This window comes from Oreochromis aureus, linkage group 17 (genome assembly GCF_013358895.1).
Source record: "Oreochromis aureus strain Israel breed Guangdong linkage group 17, ZZ_aureus, whole genome shotgun sequence".
In the NCBI taxonomy this organism is placed as follows: Eukaryota; Metazoa; Chordata; class Actinopteri; order Cichliformes; family Cichlidae; genus Oreochromis; species Oreochromis aureus.
In genome coordinates, this window is record NC_052958.1 from 35624195 (window position 1) to 35647422 (window position 23228).

A 23228-nucleotide genomic window follows, 5' to 3' on the forward strand; every position below is an offset into this window, starting at 1 on the left:
AGACAGCTAGAATTGGCTCCACCCCCTGCGACCCTGAAAAGGATAAGTAGAAGAGAATGGATGGATGGAAACAATTGGTCTAGTTTGCTTCAAATGTAACTAAATTTGTTGTTAAGTTCTTAGGAAGTTTGCCGGTTAACATATTTAATCTTAATTGTGGTCAGTTTGGGGTTTTACGGAGAAATTATGTGTTGAACTATGTCTTGAAGGGGAAATAGAAATTTCCTGAGACCTGGAAGCCAGTAACTTCAGAAACTCACTGCACCCGGTTACTCAAGTCACACCGTGAGTGTGACTTCACATGAAATCACACCAAATGAGACTTGTGTTTCGTTATAGACAGATTTTTCTACATATACATATACATATACATTGCTGTTTCTTCAGTAATTGTATTAAATAAAGCTAACTGATATGTGAACAATATCAGTTCACACACTGTTAGAATTAATTGAATAATCTGCAGCTGTGTTTAATTTCCAAAATGAATGTTTTGCAGAGTCATGGCCTAATGGTGCAGGCTTCAAGCGAGTGGCCACAGTACTCAGCGAATCTTCTTCAATCCATAGTGATGCGCTGTGGTACCTGAACAAGGACATGTCCGGGATTGGACTGGAACCCATGTCCTACAGCACCCTGGAGCCTGGACCTTATAAAGAAGAACCATGGGCTGAGGAATCGCAAAGTCTGCTACAGGTGACTACAGGACCAGAGAAAATGTGCATGTGTGGGGAACTATAATAATATTTAATATACATATCACATAATATTTCCTGTGAGCTAATGTGTTTCATTGCATTGCATCATTGTATGATTTATCATGTCTCATTAAAATGACCCCAGATAAGACTGTGATAATAATCACAGTCTTATCTGAGGCCAGTCTCTGAGGTTTAATGATGTTTGTTCCTGTACTCTTTCAAAATAAAAGTTGCACCTGAGATATTTGAACAGCCTAGAATCCTAGAATCACCTCGGACTGACTTTGAGAAGAAGTTTAAAATGAATGTAAGATTAAGGAAAAGACTTGAGCTGAATAAGAAGGCTGACAGTGGAAATTGGTTAATGGCAAAAGCTGGGGTTATGTGCCATCTGTGTGTGTGTGTGTGTGTGTGTGTGTGTGTGTGTGTGTGTGTGTGTGTGTGTGTGGTGTTCTACAATACACCCTTTATAATGCTTCAAAACACAGTGCACAGAACATGTATATACTGCTGCAACACAAAAATGTGCTCACTTCTCTTTCTTTTTTTTGCATACCATTTCCTTACACTTGTACGTTAGTCCGTCCATCACATGAACACAAACGCACAAAAAGAAAGAAAAATCTTTCAAATTTAAAATAGAAAAACTGACATGCTGTGAAAAGCACAGATATGCTGCTGGGGCACAAAAGCACTGTTTCAAAAACATTTTGCTGCTTTAATGATGTGAAAACACAGGTCTCCCTGCAAGTTACATCACCGAAGTGTGGAAGCAGCCAATGCTGCTCCCTCTCTCCACGCTGCAAAAAGTGTCCATCCTAACCACCTTACCTAAAACTAAAAATGAAAAATAACAAACACTTTGGGGAGTCCTATGTTTTACTGTAAATAAATTTGGTCTTTTTTTTCCGGTGATTGAATGTCATATACAAAAAAAAAAGAAAAAAAAGAAAAAAATCTACCCAAAATGATGATTTTAGCTAATAATGTAAAATGTCCACGTAATTTTGTTACATAAATACAATGTAAAATGTAATTTTACAATTTACATCTTTGAATATAGCGACATGTATATTCAAAATAGAAAAAAAAATCAAATTCAAAATTTTAAATTAACTGAGGGTGATTTTTTTTCCCTTTTTTAAGTATACAAGTCGCTATGAGCAGTAAGACCAAAACAACATATTGGAGATGGGCATTTTTTACAGCGTGGGACGCTCCGTGCCAAAAGCGCAGGCAGCGCGCAGGCAGCCTCCAGATCACACAGTTGGCTAGATGGGTATCACCAGCATGTGATCAGGCTGCCGATTGCATACGCACTGCCTCATACATCTGACAGACAAAGAAAATAATGAAACCTGAGACACGCGATCCGTCGCTCCACCTGGACTGTCTAACTGGAGTGACTTCATGAATCTGATGGGAGGGATGGGAGGGATGATGAATCCGGAGGTATTTTTCTGCCTAAACCGCCAACTTTCACTCCTGCTCTTCTTCTTCTCCCACTACTCCTCTGTGTGTCTTTAAAGCGCAACAGCATGCAGGTCTCCCCGAGTGAAGACAAGATCCCAGTAAGTACAACGGCAGCCTCTCCGCACGCCGCCTCTCTTGGTCTTCTGGTCGTAGTCTGGAGTTAGTTTTTACTACACCTCAGTGTTCGTGACATATTTAGGACTCTCTGTGGTAGTTTTCATATTCGTTTTACATTTGGTGACATTGCCGGAAACTCGGCTTTAATTTTTGATTTGAAGTGTTCCTCCAACTACTATATCTACTTGGAACCTATAATTAGTTAATTTGTCCTGGGGGCTGCAAGAAACGTAAGACGACGCTTTCGATTATACATGTGAGAACATCATAATTGGCTATCTTATTCCACTTTATGATAAGCAGACAGGTGAGGCTCAGTAAAAGGTTTGGCAACCTCCAGGGAAGGTCTTCCCAGGAGTTTTCATTAAGCTCTTAACAGAACAACAACTACCGGGGGATTCTGGGTACTGGTTAAACTAAAGCAACTAAAAATCCCTGCACACCTGTCTCTCTCGCTCTCTGTTATGTGTGAGCAAACATAAGCACTATAGTGAAGCTCCAGGAGCGTGACTGTAGCAGCGTTTGTGTGTCCTGTAGAGCAGTACAGACAGTATTGTTATGCAGTCAAAATAATTAGAAATTTCGTAAGTAATTTGAGTAATAGTCTATAGACTTTGTACACATGCAGCAAACAGTTTTTGTAATAGCAAGTGTAGCTGAAGCACAAGAACACCCGAGACATTAGGAACAATGCGCTGGAGTAATTTACACCTTTACACAGGTGTCTGTTGATTAGACCCAAGTCGGTCGGCGCTATACTAACTCCGCTTTTCTTGGGAGTCCGCTCAGCAGCGACTTTTAAAGTTCACACGGAGTTTTGTGAACGAAGGTGGTGGAATCTGAGAGTGAAGATACGGCTCAAAGGGGAAATAGGGTCTTTCATCCAACAGGTGCAGCTAATTAGCTTGATAGAAAGAAACACCTTGAATAAACTACACCGATGAGCTAATCTGGTGAGACTTGGCAAAACATGCTTCAGGAACATCTAAACTTGTTTTGACTTGCCTGAGCCATGAAATAAGTCGGTAATGCACACCTTCCTGAATTTACACTCATTGGGTTTGTTCTACCGGGGTTTAAATTTATTCAGTACTTGGCGAGATAGACAGGAATTTAAATGTCTAAAAAAAAGGCCTAGCTGTTTGGTGTGGTGTCTGTTTGGTTAACAATGGGCAAGCTGAAGGTAGCTAAGGGAATTATTATTATTAATTATTGTTTTGGTCATTTTTTGTTAGAATTGCTTCAGTCATTTGCTGCAATGTGTTTGCCAGGGGCATGGGGTGGCACTGCTTCTCCCAAAAAAGAAATATTTCTGTCATGCTTGTTTCTTTGCTTCTACTCTACTATATATTGCATTAAAACATTATTTTTTATTTAGCTTCTAATCACATTGTTTTAAATCATGCTACTCAGGAATATATAGGAAATTAAGACCATCAGCTGCATCATTAAAGTGATATAGAGTACACATTAGTGAACTGGTAATCATGACATCCTGTTCTTAAGTAGAAGCACAGATACTAGTGTTTAAAAAATGCACCAGTAAAAGTTCAAGAACTGGTTCATCTTATTTACTCCAGTAAACGTGGAAAAAGTGCAGGTTCTGAAATGTACTGTAAAAAAAGTAAAAAGTAGCTCTTTGGAGGATGTTTCTACTACCTATTTAATGCTAGTATCTATTTTTATGAAAAGGAAACTGAATTTTGTGCTATATTAATGTCACATAAAAATATTAGTAGACAGGAGTACAAACTTGATTTCTGTCTAAATTTTAATTCTAATGAAGGTACTCAACTTGAATCAGGTAGACAAAAGGAATTTTTTTTTTTTTTTTTTTTTTTTTTTTTTAAAGAGCTCCATTTTCTGTCGCCTGCATTGTAGAGGGTGACTTTCCCTCTAAAGAAGAAAATGAGTAGGGTAGAGGTTAAAGTGGGATTCAGCAGGTGGGGGAACCCTAAAATCAGTTGAAATGGCCCAAAGTAGGAGCAAGAATCACAACTCACAATTATTTTTATTGAGAGATCAAGTAAATTTTCTTAATATACCTGCTGTGATCAGTTGATTGGGGATACTGCTGCTCTGAGGTATAGTGATCTTTGTGGATTTACACTGCATTTGACAAGATGTCAGTAGGTGTTTCATGAGTTGTCCTGACTAATCTCCATCCTCTACACTGACAGTATGCTGTTTATGCTGTCTTTATACTCTGGGGTATAAAGTTGGCATGAAAGGTGGAATTAAGTGAATGAATCTAAGCATCATCATCATTTAACTAAATTAAGCTCTGGTACCCTTTAAATCATGCCTCATTTTGTTTTGCTGCATGTTTCACAATATGAAAAAACCCATAATGCCACAAAAACATGAGGACTTGCATGCAAGCTTTAAATTTCCATTCATCAAACACCACTGAGCAGTTCTTACCTTTAAATCTAACTTCTCTTCTTCCTCTTCTGTCCTGTCTGTCTTATCTTTCTCCATTTCTGAGTGAAGTTCGCTCTTTCTTTTCTCTCCCTGTGGAAAAAAAAAAAAAAAAAAGGATTAGGCCTATACTGTTGTCTTAAAGTTGCTCTTGTAATGTAGTTTTCAATCAGCTTTAGTGATATTAAGTATTGGCAAATTCAACAAAATGACTTTTAATAGTGATGCTAACTTTTTCAGCTATATCATATCAGATATTTCTAAAACCAAGCTGTTAAACTTAGCACGTTTTTCTTTCTTTTCTTTTTTTAGCGTATTAGTCTATTTCATGTGCAAATAGTTTAAAGCACTATGTAAGCACTTTGTGATTGTTCATGTGGTACATCTCTCTCCCTTGGTCTCTGTTTTGTCCTGTTTTTGGTCACAGCAGATGGTTGACCCCTCCCTGAGCCTGAATCTACTGGAGGTTTCTTCCTGTTAAAAGCAGTTTTTCCTTCCCACTCTCACCAAGTTTTTGCTCATGAGGGATTGTTTGACTGTTGGGGTTTTCTCCAGAATACTCTGGTCTTTACCTTACAGTATAAAGATGACACTCGCTTTGATTTGGCGTTATGTGAAAAAACCTGATGTGTATTCAACCGAAACACAGTGTGTGTTTAGGTTAAAGCGTAACAGAGTAATACAACAACATACATTGCATTGCTATACTGCTGTCTGGTAAGAAATCTCCCATCATGCTCAGTCTATAGAGCTTTGCCTCTTGTGTCATCCATGTTTAGTCTCGCTCTCTGCTTTCCCTCTGTCTAAATAAAGAATAAAACAGCCAAAGGTGAGCTGACTGCCCACTCTGCTGCTGAAGGTTCTCACTTCAGTGTTTTTGAGAACCTGCCAAAAGCCACTTGTGCTTGTGTGCACTAACACTGCAGTAATGTTTAAGTTCATTCAAACACTTATTACATAACTCCACTGCTGCTTAAAGGTGTTGTATGCTCTCTATAACCAGTTTGTATTTGACTGGGATACACTACTATAATTATTCTAAATCTTTTAGTTTTTTTTAATATATAGTGCACCAGTATTGATGTTTGCTTGATATTTATGTTTTACAGGTCATGGGATCAACTTCAGGTCCTCATGCCATCGGAGAAGGCCTTTACTTCAGTGACGGCCGACGGAAAGTCGACTATGTTCTGGTCTTTCATCAGCGACGGCACACCTCCATACGATCTCCTGCTAGTGCCTCCGTTTCACAAGACCGGTTATCTATTGTTTCTAATGGCAACTTTCCTTCAATGGCGGCCTCAGATGTGGCACCTGGTGGAGGTGGTGGTGGTGGAGGCGGTGGCGGTGGCGGCATTCCAGGAGGGGAGGGTGCAGGCGCCAGTGAGGTGTTCATGGAGCTTGGAGGAGCAGGAGATGGCGAGCCAATGGAGCCCGGTGACCATGAGATGCGTCTAATCAGGCAGGAGTTTGAGGCTAACCTAATAGAGGCTGGTTTGGAGATTGAGAGAGACAGAGAGGTGAGTGTGTGTATGGCCATGTTAAGCTTCTGCTTTTATTCTCATCTGCACAACACTGACTAGATTTAATGCAGCTGACAGGTAGCCTTTAACAGACACTTTCCCCTCTATGTACTCTCTGTGTACACAGGAACAAGTAGTAAAGCATGTAACATAAGGATTTTATGAATGTATGTTCTAGTGCAGTACGGCTTCGATATCAGTTTCAGAATTTTTGTGTGGGTTCTCTCCAGGCACTGCGGCTTCCGCCCACAGGCCAAAGACATGTAATTAGTGGGATCAGGTTAATTGGTCATTCTAAATAGTGTCAGTTGGTGACCTGTCCAGGGGGTACCCCACCTCTCGTCCTATGGTAGTTGGGATAGGCCCCAGCCCCCCTGCGACTCTGATGAGGATAAGGGGAAGTGGAACTGAAAGTGGTATTTTAACAAAGTGGAAGGAAGCAATTGGGAACAACAGCAACTAAGGCATTAAGTGGTAGAACACGTAAAATCGCAGAGCTAGGTCATCCAATGCTGAGGTGAATAATGCACAGAGGTTGCCACTTTGTGCCAGAAACCTCCAAACTTCATGTAGCCTTCAAATTAGCTGAAGAACAGTAGGCATAGAGCTTCATGGAAGGGGTTTCCATGACCGATCAGCTGCATCCAAGCCTTACATCATCAAATGGAATAAACACAAAGCAAAGGTCCATAATGACATGGATCAGCGAATTTGATGTGGAAAACGTAACTGGCATACACAGTTTCCTGACCTCATCCCAATAGAACACCTTTGGGATGAGTTGGAGCAGAGACTGTGAGCAAGGCCTACTCGTCAGACATCGGTGTTTGACCGTTCTACCAAAGCTGCAAAGGGTGGGTCAACATCAAATTAAATACCATGGATTAAGAATCTGTGTCACTCGTGATTGATTTAAAATCATACAATCAAGATGTGATTGAAGTACAGACTCTCAGCTGTAGTTCAAGGGTTAAGAAAAGTATTTCTTTATCCGTTTGGGAATTAGAGCAATTTTTATATGTAGTCCTCATTTTCAGAGATACAAAATGCTGTGAGCATGAATATGATACAAATCCTATACCAACCACCAGTCCTCAGACCAGATAAACACCTTATCAAATCACCAAATGAGGGAAGATCTTTTACAACTATGTACCAGAGAAAATCCATGAATCCAAGCTAGAAGCTTTTATGGTTGCACAAGGTTGTAGATGCTTTTTAAACATGTGTAATCCATCTGGTGGTAGGAGTGAAAAATGTGCTACTTACTACCAGTGGGTTCTTTAGTAGTCCAGACGTAGATCTAGTGTTCAGGTATATGTAAACACCATTAGCTTTTATTAAGGCTTGGAAAAAAAAACAAAAGCTTTGTGTTTTTTATCCCAAATCCTTGAGAAATAAACGGGATTATAATTTGACACACTAAACTCTAATGTGTTTTTGAACACAGGCTAAATTCTATAGCTTCACTGACTTCACAGGCTTTTTGAAGATGAACCTCTACACAGGATCTGACGTAACACTATCTTGAGCTATTTAAGGTGAGCGCCTACATAGGAGCCTGGCTCAGATAGTAGAAGGAGGTGGGAGAGACTGTGTGTAACAATAGCAGTTGTACTTTGCTCCAGCAAAATGCTTGTCTTGAGGTTTCTGCTGATTGTACCAAAGTGTTCAACCTTCTTTAATCATCTTGCTGCTGTGGAACAAAATCACAGGAAAAACTACATGAGTAGGTCCCAATTTAGGGCAGCTGCAAAGTAGGTTTATCTTTAGGGGCTTTAAGTTGGTGATTATATTTTAGTCAAAACAATATTACGATATCGCCAGTTTCTGTCTACTTATGTGAAATTCTGAAACTTTATTCCTCTACATAAAATAAATATTTTCATAGGTACTGGTTTAGACACCCCATGACTCTATGGGCTCCTGAGGTGTGGGGAGGGTAAAAAAAAAAAGGGAGGGGGGGATACAAGGAATTTGCCACTTGAATAAACACGCATCAAAATGGAGATGCTTTACAAATTGGAAAGTCAAGATAAATGTCAGCATTGTGGGGAACATGGACAAAATTCATCACTGAAGTTCACCAATAAAAGCAAACAAAAACCTCTACAACTAATAACAGTTTCACGGAAACTTCAGTAACATTGTGGTTGTAGAGAATGGCAGCTTTCTGTGTCAGAAATGGCTTGTATCCAAGGGCAACCCACTGATGCATAACTTGGTGCAAGCTGCACCGAACCTGCAAACCTGAGTGATGGGAGAAAAAAGTCAAGCCTGAGTCATTCAGCCTTCTGCCTTCATCCGTAAATGCCTGCAGAAAGGAAACCTTTAACTGTCAGTGTTTTCTACCATTATGGATGGATCTGTGTCTACTAAAAACACAGAGATTGCTCACTGTTGAATATAGCTAAATTATCAGCTCAACAAGTTGAATTTAGTGTGTGCACATTCTACAGCGTCCCCGTACACTGGGCTATGTCTATTTACCACAAGTGATTTCATCACGTCAGATGTTTTGCGACGCACCTTTTGCCGCAAGACTTTTGCAAAAGTCTTACCTTGTGGCTTACCTTTGCTGCTGTTTTCTGGTTACTGGCAGTCTAAATTTTAATTTATTGTAGTTTAACATATCAGCAACTTGATGCACAAAGGCAGGTCGAGATGACCTGTAGAAGTTCAAACTGAGCATGGGGAAGAAGTGACTTTGAGCATGGCATGGTTGTTGGAAATGGTTGTTCGTGTTGTTGGACCTCTTGCTAAAACCCAGGTATGCAGAATCTGTGAATGCACAACATGTCAAACTTTGGAAACTGATGGGCTGAAGGAGTAGAAAGCAGCATTGGCTGCCACTTCTGTCTAAGAACAGGAAACGGTACCTGTTCTACAACCTGGTGTGATGAGTTTCAATTACTCCTGTGACATTTTGATCTGAATTTGGCACAAATAAAATGAGGTGTGGATCCATCCTGGCTTGTATGAACTGTTTGGGCTAACGGTGGTGGTGTTTTGATATTGGGGGGGGGGGGGTTGTAGTTTCTTGGCAGACCTTTAGTACCAGCTGAGCATCAAAGCTCAAATAATCTCAAACTAGTTTCTTGAACATGACAATGAATTCATTGTACTTAAATGGCTTCCAGAGTCACAGCTCTCAATCCCACGGAGCACCTTTAGGAAATGGTGGATTATGGATATGCAGCGGACAAATCTGCAGCAACTGTGTGATTCCTATATGTCACTATGAAGCAAAAGGAATATTTAAAGCACCTTGTTGAACCATGAAAATGAAGAAAGTTCTGATGGCAAAAGGGTGTCCAAGCTAGGTAAAAGCAAGGTGTACCTAATAAAATGTCCAGTTAGTGCAGATCCTGTTTATTTTGGAGTCAGCATCCACAGTCGCCTTGATGTTTCATTGGTGCTAACAGCCTTTAATTCTGGTCACTTTAGCTGACACAGCTGCTGCTCTGACCTTTGCATCGATTTCCTATTTTGGCCTAAAATGGCTAATTTTGTTTTGACACGTACAAATCACTTTCGCTGTCATTGTGTGTTACTGGTGCTAGCTTGTGTGGCTCTGTCCTGCTTTTGTTATTTGTGCGAGTATGTGTGTGCGCATGCATGCGTGTGCGTGGCACTTGGCACAACACATGGCCTATGTGCTCTGCCTGCTTGTGGTAATGATGCTCCAAGCCCACTGCCACAAAGTTGTACAAATGTAGTTATTGCTAAACTTCCGTTTGTCAGTTAATGAGCTTCTGCTGCACTTTGGATTCAACAAGAGAATTCAGTTGGTAAATTTAAGGGATGCTTACTTGTTTCGCTCGTAAAGTAAAAAAAAAAAATAGAATTTTTTTTTTTTTTTTTTTTTTTTACACAGTACAAGGCAAAAACAGAATAAATGTCTCATGTACTCTAAAATGTTTGAGACATAATAGTGTACTGTAGTGTCTAACTTACCAATGCAGGGCTTGTCGTGTGTATGATACCCATTTTTGTGTGTGTGTGTGTGTGTGTGTGTGTGTGTGTGTGTGTGTGTGTGTGTGTGTGTGTGTGTGTGTGTTGGCTGGCAGCCAGCCAGTTGGCAGTGTGTGGAGTCTGCAGGCTAGTATTAATCAGATTGTTGACAGTGTGGCAATGGGCCTAAGCCAGGATGAGATTAGCTGACTGACTAATAGCTCTTTATCTCGTCTCACGGATCTAGGGGTAAAATCTGCCACTGAGAGAAAGAAACATCCCAATATCCTTAATTTGAACAAAGTGGCAAGCACTCTGACAAACATAACTGCTCTCCTTCCATCATTTTATAGGCCTCACTGGGTGAGAAGCAGCCTTACAGATACATGTATTATAAGTAATGTACCAAAAATCAATTTTCCACTGTAGTCTGTGTGCACATAATAAAATTGGGTGAAGCTGTTCAACATTAATCATAGTAATCAAGTGCATACAACAGAAGCACAAAAGTACATACTGGACCTCTAACTTAAAATAAAGCAGGTAATTAACAGATGGCCTACGTTGGTAGTTAAATGTGTTCCAAAGGCTTTGGAAGACACTTTTACACTAACCCTAATCCCTCAAAATAAGTGTCTCACTCGAGACTGCTTGGGTCATGATAAATATCAAATGTCATTTTGCTTGAAATGTTTTAGCATTTTGAAGTTGGTAACATTAGTCTTTTTCCCCCAGTCAGAATCGTATGTGTTTTAAAATGTTCCTTCCCATATGGAAAAGAAATAGTAAAAACTTATAAAAGACTTGCATAAGATGTGGCCTACTTCATATAGTGAATCATATAAGGCTTATATGATTTACTCATGAAAGTGGCCACTTTCTCATTACTGTCATATATTGTTTTAGTAAGTATCCAAAACATACAAGTTTCATTTATATAATTTTTTCAAGGGATTTTATCGGTTTTCACTCTTGTATGCTTTTCATACACGTTTCACACAAGACGGATACAAACTTTATATATATCTATCTATCTCTTTTCCATATGGGTTTATTTACATCTAAAAGCTTTCGATCAAACATTTGAACACATTCACACTCTGATTAACGCATCGGGAGCAACTCACGGCTTAGTATCTTACCCAAGGGTACTTTGGCATGCAGACTGGAGCAATCAGGGATTGAACCACCAACTCTGAGATGGTAGATGGCCTACGTACCTGAGCTACAGCTATTCTTGGGTGAGTTAGTAGGAATAGTTTTTGCTGTTCTGTTTTAAAGTTATTATATATACATTGAGCATCACCAGTGGCAAAGTATACTTATATAAAATTAAAAAGATGACCCTAATTGTGCCCAACCTGTTTGACTTCAGATTAATTGGATGCTGGTAAAGAAGAATGACTAAAATGTCAAACTTGTTGATTGTGTCTCAGGATTATTGCGCTGACTTAGGGACATCCTCTTAGAGAACACACTTAATTAAATCAGAGCGAGATTTTAATTGAAGAAGTAGAGCTGGGACTTGTGAAGATTTCAGTCCATGGGGTTTTTAGAAACAGACTAGGGTTAAGTTTTCTTTTTAAACATTTTAAACACTTAAATGTAATGTTAGTATTTGAGATGAAGGCATGGGAACATTAATAATTGGAAAAAATAAGTATGTTCCATTCATCTTATAAAGCATATTTGTGTTGCAGTGGACTCCATGCTAGGATTCATCCGGCATCTTGCCTTAGTTTTAATTAACCAAATGAATAACAGCTCTATACTTGTGCTATACATGCAAACTGCAACCCATACAGTATTTTTATACATGAAACTATTTTTCTGCCATTTTACACCAATACAGTGACTGTGTATTTGGCAGTAAGTGCTGCGAGAATGCAGCACTATGTAGATAAAAATGCAGAGCCGAAACTGGTGCTCTGCTAATATTTTTGTGCTGTTCTGCCCACGTAGACACTTTTTCAGCAAAGTAATTGCTGCTTCAGTCCATCACCTGTCTGTAACAGAGTATATGCATGCACAGTATCAAGTGTAGGTTACCTGCATTTTGACTGCACTCTCCATCTAATACACAAGCACTTTTTTTTTTTTTTTTTTTTTTTTTTTTTAAATTAAATTAAATAAAAATAGTTTTCAGTATAAAATGGAATAGGGTCAAAAATCCAACAACACTTGTGTGTGTAGAACACCTTGCTAGTCTAGACCAGTGTGTTTCAGAAGTAGGCTAAGGTGTATGAAAACCTCCTACTCTGCTGTATATTTGACTGGGTGAATTGCCATGAAAAACATGCTGCACATTACAAAATCCATAATAAATCAGTCTACCTGGAAATATAACAATACATATTTTACTAAGATGTGGAGTATTTTACTGCTATTGTATGATTTTCAATACCACAAAGAAAAAACAAACAAGGTCTCTGGCTTGTGTGACGTAATACTGTGCTTGTGGTTACTTGGTATCATATTTCATGAGTGATTAGAGCTGGTAAAATGGCTTTGCTACTGTTTCTGCCTAGTTATTGGTAGGCTTTTCTATATTTTAAAATCTGGGACTTAACATTTTCTGAACCAAAATAACTGTTAAATCAACTCTGTTAATATTACAGATGGGCCACACTGATGACCGTTAAAGCTTAGCCTCGACTTTAACAGTTATGTTATTGTTAGCCTTATCAGCTAGCCAAAACCGTCATGATAATAGACCGCTAATGTGGCTAACGGGTAACTGCTAATAGTTATATGGGTAACATGAAAGTGTATGACGGGCAGGTTAATATTACTGAAAAGTGTTTAATACTTAACTGTTCTCAAATGGGACCTTTACTCACCTCTCAAAATTTCTCAGTGTTATTTAGTGTTGTCAGCTACGGTTAGTGGGAAGTGAGTTGTGTGTAGGGCTGCCAAATGTCCCGTTTTAGCCGGGACATCCTGTATAATGAGCGAAATTTGTTCGTCCCTTATTCCAACTTAAATGTCTCATACATTGACCGTTACTTGGAATGTCACTTTCTGACCAACAGATTTGCACTCTTACAAATACCAAATCTGATTTGACCACAATTATATCAGGCGATTGCTTGTGTCCAGGACGTGAGTGACTCGAAAAATACGGTGCTGTTTGGTCTGCGCAGCATATTAACCTGGGCAGTTGAAGCCTGTATTTACAGTATTTATTTGAATTTTTTTCTTTTTTGCTTATTTTTCAGGATTTCTGTCATCATTTAATTTATTTTTCTTTATTGTTTTAGATGAGGTATTGATTAAACTGAATACTAATATTTTACTGGATTTTTATTGTAAGAATATGAACATACATATTTACACTATACACATCTGTCTGTGCATTGTGCTTCTGGCACACCAGAGTATCGCTTATTTGATAAGAGGTGCATTGCATTTAGTTTGAATGCAATGCACCTCCTGCGTTTAGTTTATTTATTTTTGATGCTTGGAATGACTTCTTGCTGGGGGCTTCGTGATAGGCAAGGTACACCCTGAACAGGTCTCCAGTCCATCACAGTGCTAACACAGTTGAGTTTTTTGCTAATTGATTTTAACAACAAAGAGAAATTCTAGCTACTTACAGGTATCATCCGACCACCTAGAGATCTGTAGAAAGTTACAGATGATGTCAGCTATAGATGCTGTAAAAGATTGATGTACCTTGTGGATTGGAAAATGAAAGTGCCTCAAACATGCATCTATCTTAAGGCCACCAGATAGCGATAGCTGTGGTTGTAAAAGGACTTCTGGTCCTATAGAAATCTGACTTGACCTCTGTAGACACTTTCTTTGTCTTCTTTTGGCTGCTCCCTGTAGGGGTTACCACAGCAGATCATTTGCCCACGTCTCACCCTCTACTATCCTCCTCTGTCACACCAACCCTCTGCATGCCCTGCTTCATGACATCCATTAACCTCCTCTGAAGTCTTACTCTTTTCCTCCTCTCTGGCAGCTCCATATTCAACATCCTTTGTTCAGGGTATCCACTATATCCCTCCTCTACACCTGTCCAACTATCTCAGCTTTGCCTCTCTAACATTTTCTCTCAAACACTCAACCTGAGTTCTCCCTTTGAAATACTAATTTTTAATCTTGTCCATACTGTCACTCCTGATGAAAATGTTAACATCTTTAACTCTGGGATTTGGAGGCGATGCTGGAGGTGGCAATCTTGGAATTTTGCCTATGCCCATGTTTCCCATTTTTCAGTTTGTTGCTTTCTTTTTTATAATCTTCGTTTATCTCACTCACCCAGTCCCCCTCATCTCTCTTGATTTCTCTCCACTTCCTGCTATACTTTTCTGCCCAGCCATCCCATCACCCACCTGATCACCCTCTCATAACCCACCACCCTCCTACCCAAAGACGCCCCCGGCTGCGGCCTAGTTACGCCCCCAACAGAGATAAAGAGCTAATTGGAAATCCCTTTACTAATTAACCTTCTCCAGGCTAAAAGGTATTTATATCCTCTGCTTTTTGATGGAGCGATAGCGATGGGAAGAGAGGTTGAGGAAGAGGGAGGAAAGGATAGAGAAAAAGATGATAAACATTGATTAAGCAGGTGAAACAGAATATTGGTGCAAGGGGCTACAAAAAAGGCAAAGGAGCAAGTCGAGATGGAGTGCATCGGCAATTCATTGCTTATTTCTCAGTTTTGTGGCAGATGGTCAGTCCATTGTAAGGTTGCAAAATTTTCAGCCATCAGTTTACTGCTTGACAAACACAGAAAAACCAGGTCAGTGCGGAGTGACACCTGCTGGATTGTTTTGTCCTAAATTGACTGAAGTGTCTGCGTTTTTGATGATGGCAGATGGGGAAAGGGGTGAGGGTAAACCCTTGGGGGTGTGGAGGGACCTCGGGGGGGAAATGTAGTCTCTGGATACGTGTACTCAAATTTTGTAAAAACTTTATCTAACAATAACACAGGAAGTAAAGTTCAACAGTTCTATTAACGGTACTTATGACAAGGAATACAGTTGATAATGAATTGTGGGAGTATCAAAGGAGGTTGAAAAGGAACTGAAATATAAATCAATAAATGCCCACAAATATAGGCCAGGCACTGCAGATTGTATAACATGTGTCTCTTGGGATATTAACCTAATATTCAGGGGTTTCTTGAAAATCTGTGAGGTCTATAGTATTTTCAGTGTTGCACGGATGTGGTCTACACACACGCAGAGTATCTGATTAAAGAAAGGAGACAAAAAATCCAAGTATGATATGACTTTGTGGTTTTGTTTTTGAGGAAAAGGATCTAATATCTGCTAGAAGAAAAAACTGTCTGGTGTCAAATATTTTTAGTTGCTGTTTCCCCCTCAACTAAAGATTTCTGGGAATTGCTAAATGCTAATATTTCAAATATCTATTTCATTATATAACTTATACAAAAGAGCTGAAAACCATGAGACCATGTTTGACAGGTGTGATAACACTGTTGTCCTGCAGTGGAGTAGCTCCCTTTATCTGAACATAAAACTTATCAGTAAAACAAAAACTTCTATTTTGGTCTTATTCATCCCAATAACAGTCATTGTTTAAGCAACCATCTGGCTCATCCATGTGATCTTTAGCAAACTGCAGATGGGCAGCAATGTCCTTTTTTTGTTTTAATCCTGCCATGCACACCACACATTCAGCGATCTCCTGGTGGTGGACTCATAAACCTAAGACAGTAGACCAGTTTTAGTTGCAGACTTTTGCTTGATTTGACGATGCTCTGGGTTAAACCCTTAGACTTTAACACCTCTTACTCGTGGAATGATCTTTGTTGATCGACCACTCGTGAGGAGAGTGGTAGTGGTCTTCAATTTCCTTGATTTTTACAGTATCTGTCTGTTTGGGATGAATTATGTAACCCTTTTATAGCCTGATGAGCATAAACAACCTCTCAAGTCCTCAGAAAGATAAGCTTTTTTCCATGACACATAAACATACTGTGATGTGACAGATCATGGTGATTGTTTAACAGGACAACAACAAGGTGAAAGCACTTCAATTTCACATTCAACTCAGTCTCCTCTTACTTTAGTGAGATAATTTACTTGAGTGTTTCTTTTAGTTATTTTTCTTGTATTTTTGGTCATCTGTAAAGGGTAAAAGTGTGTGTGTGTGTGTGTGTGTGTGTGTGTGTGTGTGTGTGTGTGTGTGTGTGTGTGTGTGTGTGTGTGTGTGTGTGTGTGTGTGTGTGTGTGTGTGTGTGTGTGTGTGTGTGTGTGTGTGTGTGTACACGTACATATGGATTATTTATAACAAATACATCTTATTAAAGTGAGGTGAATCTCAGGTGCCTTCACATTCAGCTGTATGCGATGTGTGGGACTAAAGTCTGTGTGGATGTGACAGAGGGAGAGAGATGATAATGAAATAAGAGCAGTAAGAGTGACAGTGAGGCAGTCAATCAGTCAGTGAAACAGTGTCTAGCGGGCAGCACAAGCTACAGTAATATATGTGAGGAGGGGAGGGTGGTGAGGGGGGAGTGAAAGATCTCAGGAGAGTAGGAGTCGAGAGGAGAAAGGGAATAGTTTCAGGTTTCTGTCATTTGCCATACCACCTTTCTCTTTTCACTCCCCCCCTCTTACAGAACCTAATGGTGGGGTCTAAGGAGGGTAAGGTTACCTGGCTGTCATCCCCCACTGGCTCCGCTTTCATTTCATTTACACTCTCACTCACACTAAAAACCAGCTCCATCAGGCCTGCTGCAAACTTTTTTTTTTTTTTTGGCAAAGTTCTTGGAAATGTGTTGCTTCACTTATACTTTCTATTTATATTGAGCCACAGGAATCCAGAAGAAGTTTTGTCATTGTGCTCATATTTAGGAATTCAATCATGGATCTCTTGGTGCTATTTGAAGCAACCAATTATCAAATTTTGCTAATGCATATTAATATTAATATACTAATTACCGTGTGGGCACTGGAACATGATTCATTAGCAGCCAGATGAGTCAGAATTTCATCTTGCATACAATTAATGCGTTACATTTGAAGTTGGGGGTAAAAACACAAAAAACAAAACCTCCAATGTGTTAGGAACATTCTGCACCAACAAACGGCAAACGACTCCAGGCTTTGCTGTAGGAGCAAAGGACACATCTATTTTTTATAGATATCAGAGGAATGCTGCTGGCTAAACAGGCTAGCCAAAGCTTTTCAGTAGGTCAGAATGATGGCAAGGATTGGTTGCACCTGGCTTGATTTCAAAGAAAATTCAGTGTTGAACCAAAATGTTGAGTTGGCCCTTGCAGATGTCAACTGTAAGGCCTCGAGGGGAAAAAGCACTGAGAAGCAAAAATATCAAGTGAAGAGCAGCATGTATTTAGGTGTCTCCTGCTAAAACAAAGTCTGCTGTATTGGATTGCAAAGCAGTATTGGCAGATGGTCTGGTAAGCCATTTTTAAACAGCAGGTACTGTCAGCCAAGCAGTCTGCCAATACATTTCCCCAAGCATAAAAAGTTGAGGGCAATACAGCATTATTGGTAGAAAACAAGCTCAGTCATGGTAAGTGCTTGTAAACACTGAATCATGGGCAATCAAAACTGTGTTTGGATCTGATTAGCATGTTTAATTTCCCATACTGCTTACATAAACATACCTTAATTCTTTTTGTTTTTTCAGTTAAAGAGCCATGGCCCCAGCTTTACCAGAGTCCACGCACCATGGCCAGTATTATGTCGAGAGGCCGAGTTTCTCAAGATTAGAGTCCCCACCAAGACGGTAAGATCAGAGTACTTCACTGTAGCAGTTTTTTGTTAGGTTAGAAAACAGTTGAAGTTGATACTGTGTCTCTGTAACTCTTTTTTTCCCCACCAAGTATAATGGCTAAAAGAGAATAATGTGGAACCAGTACAATAAACTTAAGGGTTTTGGAAATTTAAGAAATTAAATCTAAGACTTTGGTGTGCCAGTTTTTTCAAATTCAGTTAAAAGTACAGAGACAGTCATTCCCATAATTATATTTACACATGGGATTATTACTGCAGTACCACTCAGTGCTCGTTCGTTGATTCTCAGACATTAAGTTCTTTGGATGTGTGTATCTAACAGGTAGTAACATGGTTAACTCTGTATGTTTTGGTTACCCCAGAGTTATGAGCTCAAAGAGGAAACTGGTTTCGGCTCCAGTATGAGCACAGTGTGGAGAACGCTGACCAAGCCTTTCCAGCCTAAAGTACCACATCAAGATCATGGACGCACCAAATTTCTTTCACACTGCTTCTCCAGGGACAAGCTACACTTGTGAGATGAATACGAACACAGATTTTTTTTTTTTCTATAGAGCCTTATTTTATGGTTTCTAAGAGCATGAGCTTATGTTCAATATAAAATAAGACTAAGTAATGATAAGAAAAAGTCAGTTGGTCTGATCCTTAGTTTGATCTGACTATAGATGCTATAGTCACAGCCTTTCATTAACCTAAACAACAAATGATGTCAAATCATTTATTGTAAGGAAAAAAAAGAAAAGTCACTACACCTTTTGTGGGGGTTTTTTTTAACTAACAAAAAAAAAAAAAAACATTGGAACACACAGCCACCTGTTTGGTGTTGTTCCAAGTGTATTTTGTGTTTAAAGTTGAAAAGACTATGTTTTGCAAAAACCTTAGCAGCCCTGCCATAGTATACCATAGTGTTCACTGGTTGTGTTTCCTTCAGGTACAACATCACATCTAAAGACACTTTCTTTGACAATGCTACAAGGGGCAGAATAGTAAGTCTCTATGTTTACATCGCTCCCTCATGTATCATATTTTTCCAAGATTAGTCCATGTTTCCAGTCTAAAAAGCTGAAATGTTCCACAGGTTTATGAGATCCTGAGACGGACGGTGTGTGCACGAACCTGTCAAACCATAGGTGAGGATACAAAGCATTTAATTAGAAGTTTGCTGTGCCTCTGCTTTATCAGTGTTTAAATGTACATTCAATAGCAGATCTAATGTGGCTTGCTGAAGGCATTGGTGCCTAATAGAAGTCACTAAGTTATTCACTCATCTTTTAAATTTTTTTATTGTCATGTTGCTAGTCTAAAATGGTTTGCAGTATAACTGATCTCATTCACCTCTGCTGGAGAGCAGCAACACTCCTCCAAGCATATCCTTCCCAGCCTCCTGAAATTTGGTCAGTCATTGGTTACTCCCAGAACACACTCATTTTAGGTTATTTCTACACCAGTGCTTCTTCCCAGATAGTGTGGAGAGACACTTGAGGAAAGTTCATGTGTGCCTTGTGATTTTTGACAACCAAACATTGCTATTATAGCTGCATAAAAATTATCAATAAAATTAAAATATACAATATCAGTATAAATCTGAGGCCCCGATTGAAAGTGTGGAGTAAAAAAACTGACCTTGCTGTGTGGAGAAAACCACCTAAAGGGGAAAAAAAGGCTGCAAAAGCTACCTGTCTTTTTTTTTTTTTCTCTTCAGCTGCTGTGGAGATGTCCACAGCCTTCAGCCTGAATTTATCATTTGTTTGGAGGAGTTGAGTAATGCTAGCATAGTGCCAAGTGAGCTAAAGATGCACTTGGAAAGCAAATATTTTATTTTTTTGTGCCAAAGGATCTGGTGTTCCAGATGACATAAAGGCTATCTTCTGCACATATATAAATATGGGTGTCACTTAAAATTTTGCTTTGCTCTTTGGTGTGCCATAAAAACTTTTAAACCACTGGTCTACATCAGAGCCTATGACAGTAAAACCCTGCTTCAAAATCGGTTTGCATACAATATGGATGTGTAGGTTCTCAGTAATCCAGGTCATGGTAATCTAAGGGACTCGGAAAGAAAAGTGACTGGACTTTCAGTAGGCTTCCACTGCTGCAGATATGTGGATGATACCTGGGTCAAAATCAAAACTCAAGATATAGAAGCCTTCACTGTTCACCTCAACTCAGTGGATAAAAACATAAAGTTCACCAGGGAAGACACAAAGGATAATAGTTTGTTATTTCTGGACTGTGCTGTGCACATTGAGGAGAAAGGAAACCTCAACATTGGAAGTTTACCAGAAGCCCACACACACATGGATCAGTACCTACTCTTTGACTCCACCGCCACCCTCTGGAACATAAACTTGGAGTAATCAGGATCCTACAACACCGGGCAGAAAACATTCCCTCTAAGCCAGAAAGGAAAGAAAAGGAACACACATGTGTAAAGAACGCTCTTTAAACAGGTGGTTATCCTAATTGGGCTTTCATCAAATCAGCAAAGATGCACAGGAAAAAAGGTCAGACTTGAACTAGGAAGAAACAGAATGACAAATGGAACAACATTGTCTTGTCATTGTCCACTTTGGGTTGGCTTACCACAGCAACCGTATGCTAACTACGAGCCAGTTTTCAGATGCCTTCCCAGATGCCTCGACGCCCACTCACATCTTGAGCTCTGAGACTTGATCTCAATAGGTCACATGATAGGGTGAGGCAAGGTCTCACAATGGTTTCACCCGAAACCTCTGCTGATAATGACCCACACCCTTTTTAATACCTTGGCTCATGCGATGAGGCACATAATCGATCGTGGGTCAACAGCCTTCTTAAGGGACACTCCCACTAGGGATTAAATACCTGGGTCTCTCCACCATTTGGTCTTAGAAATGAAGAGGCTTCTCTGATGAAGGTGAAACGTCTTCAAGAAACTTAAAGAAATCTGGTGACTTTTCTTTTCCAGCTACTTACATCTGTATACAATACTGAGCATTTTATGACCTTTGGTATAACAGCAGATTGACTACAACCACTGGTTTATAGCACCCTTCAAACAGGGTGAAGCAATCAGGCAGCATTTATTTGAATCGATGATGATAAACTAAATAACACCCCAGCATCTCATATTGTCTTATGCTCTGTTGTAAAGCAGTAAAGGTAAAACTATACATTTGTAGTTAAATTTTACACAGCAATAATTTTTAATTTAGGAAGAAGTTGTTTCTAGAAGGTTGCGGAGCCATGCAAGCTGTTTGTGCTCTAGAGAGATAAAGTGACGTTCAACTGGTTGTCTAAACAATGAGTGCTGTGCTGCATAGTTGGATGACACAGAGATCGTTTTCCCAACAACCTATTCCCACCAGGCCGTTCCTAGAAAGGCTGCTCAATAACATTTCCTTTAACCATAGACACCCATAGGGACATTCAGCAGTAAAGTCAATATGTAAGTTCAGCCGCACTCTTTGTTTGTGCAATTGTGCGTGACCCATAATTTGTTGAGGTAATCTAGAAAATAAACATGCAAGGCACGCAGATGACGGCTGTCTTAAAGGCTTCATTGTATTTTCATTGGAATTTCCATTGAAATATATCCACCACTGTTTGTCTGTATGAGACATGAAAAAGCTGCATGGTATCAGGTATCCCTTGATTCCTTGTTAATACAGCTCTTTCCTGTTTATATAACTGTAGCATTTAATTAGACGCAGATTATGGTTGCGTCTGCCCATTGCAGTTATAATGCCCATCAGTTCCATATAATATGCTGGTCCCCGTTTCATTTCTAGTGTCCACCATATGTTTGGTTGGCTTGCCCATCACAGCAGAAGGTCTCAGCCAGCGGGTACTGATGAAGCTGTAGGGCAAGAAGGGACATGAAAAACAGAGTTGCATCTTTTTAACCTCTATTTTCTCTCTTTTTTTTTTTTTTCCCCTAGGCACACACAATCCCCCACACACAACACACACACTCTCCCTCTCTGTCTCTGTTGTTCTACTCCATCTCTTCTACAAGTGGGTCATACTTCCTGGGTCAGGCTGAGATTGAAGCAGGGGCCACTGGGAGTTGTGGTTGTTTCTGGCTGGTTGAGTGAGCATTCATGCGTAGGTGTATGTGTGTTGGTCGTGATGTTCATTAATAGCACAGATAATCGCTGCATAGGTCCGTGTCCCCTTTGAGGCACTGATAATTGATTACCGTAGTTAGTTTGATGGAAGAGAGAGTTGTGTATGCCGTGTCATGCATCAGCGTCCACCCCTGACATTGACAGGTAACGGGCAGGTCGCGATTTAACGCATAAACTTTCAAGGGCAAAAGACAGAACCAGTCTGTCTGATACTGAAAATAAGACTTTATAAAATGGTACAGGCTACAGGCCATCATCAATCCCAGTAATACATGTAGGGAAAGAACCATTTTTCTTCTTTTTTATCCTTTTGGGATTGATGAATTTCCTTCAAATCAAATCCTTCAAAAATCGAATTCAGGTATGGAGCACTGGATGTTGGATAAATAACAGGAGGTGCTCTTTTACATTGTCTAAAAATTAATTTGCCCCTCAGCCTGAAGCAGTTATTTTAACCTCAATCCTTAATTCTGTTTCAATAAAAAATGTGCTTACACCTTTCTTTGTAAGTGGCTCAAACACTTTTTTAAAAACACTGCCAGCTGTTTGAGTTTCTGGTTGAAACCTCACTTGCTGTTTCAATGCAAATAAAAGCTGTCGTCTTTTCAGAGGATGCAGTTCACGATGCTTAGCAGGAGAAGAAAACCCCTCATAAATGACACTCAAACTCTCTTGGGGTTATCTCACGTCTCTGCTCTCTCTTTCAGGCATCAGCACATTGATAGCTAAAGGCGTGTATGACGCTGCCTTCCCTCTTCACGATGTAAGTGCAAAGTCCCCTGAGACACTGGTGGTTTTAATGTGTTTTATTAGATTTCAATTTTCAGTGAGTGGAAAGATTCTTGGAGTAGAAATCTTACTCTGACAAATGACGTAGCAAAATACTGACTAGTGCAGGGATTCCTCAAGTTAATATATAAGGAAGAATTACCTGTTCTGTGTTAATTTTTGATGATCTAATTATACTTTGTGTGTGATAATATAATTCAGTTTTATTTATACAGCACCAAATCACAACAACCGTTACCTCAAGGCAATTGGTATTGTAAAGACCCTACATGTGACAGTGAAAAGCCCAATAAACATATGACACACTTTAAGCTGGTACTTGGCGACAGTGGGAAGGAAGAACTCCCTTTTAACAGGAAGAAACCTCCAGCAGAACCAGGCTCAGGGAGGGGCAGCTATCTG

The 23228-nt window shown here is 39.6% G+C and overlaps 1 protein-coding gene across 6 annotated transcripts in view; it reads left to right on the plus strand.

Annotated features, from left to right (window-relative positions):
* Positions 1 to 567: 567 nt before the first annotated feature.
* ano2b (anoctamin 2b) overlaps positions 568 to 23228 on the plus strand; it is a 63773-nt gene continuing 41112 nt past the window's right edge. Inside the window, exons 1-7 of one of the 6 annotated variants that reach the window (XM_039601615.1) lie at positions 568 to 696; positions 5822 to 6232; positions 17822 to 17920; positions 18291 to 18442; positions 18860 to 18914; positions 19007 to 19058; positions 22745 to 22800. In XM_039601615.1, coding sequence (XP_039457549.1) covers positions 598 to 696; positions 5822 to 6232; positions 17822 to 17920; positions 18291 to 18442; positions 18860 to 18914; positions 19007 to 19058; positions 22745 to 22800 — 924 coding nt within the window. In that variant the 5' untranslated portion in view covers positions 568 to 597. Of the gene's footprint in view, positions 697 to 1963; positions 2273 to 2795; positions 2876 to 2983; positions 3317 to 5821; positions 6233 to 17821; positions 17921 to 18290; positions 18443 to 18859; positions 18915 to 19006; positions 19059 to 22744; positions 22801 to 23228 lie in introns of those variants that run through there. The other 5 variants (XM_031753409.2, XM_039601617.1, XM_031753411.2 and 2 more) reach the window with 5 other exon arrangements.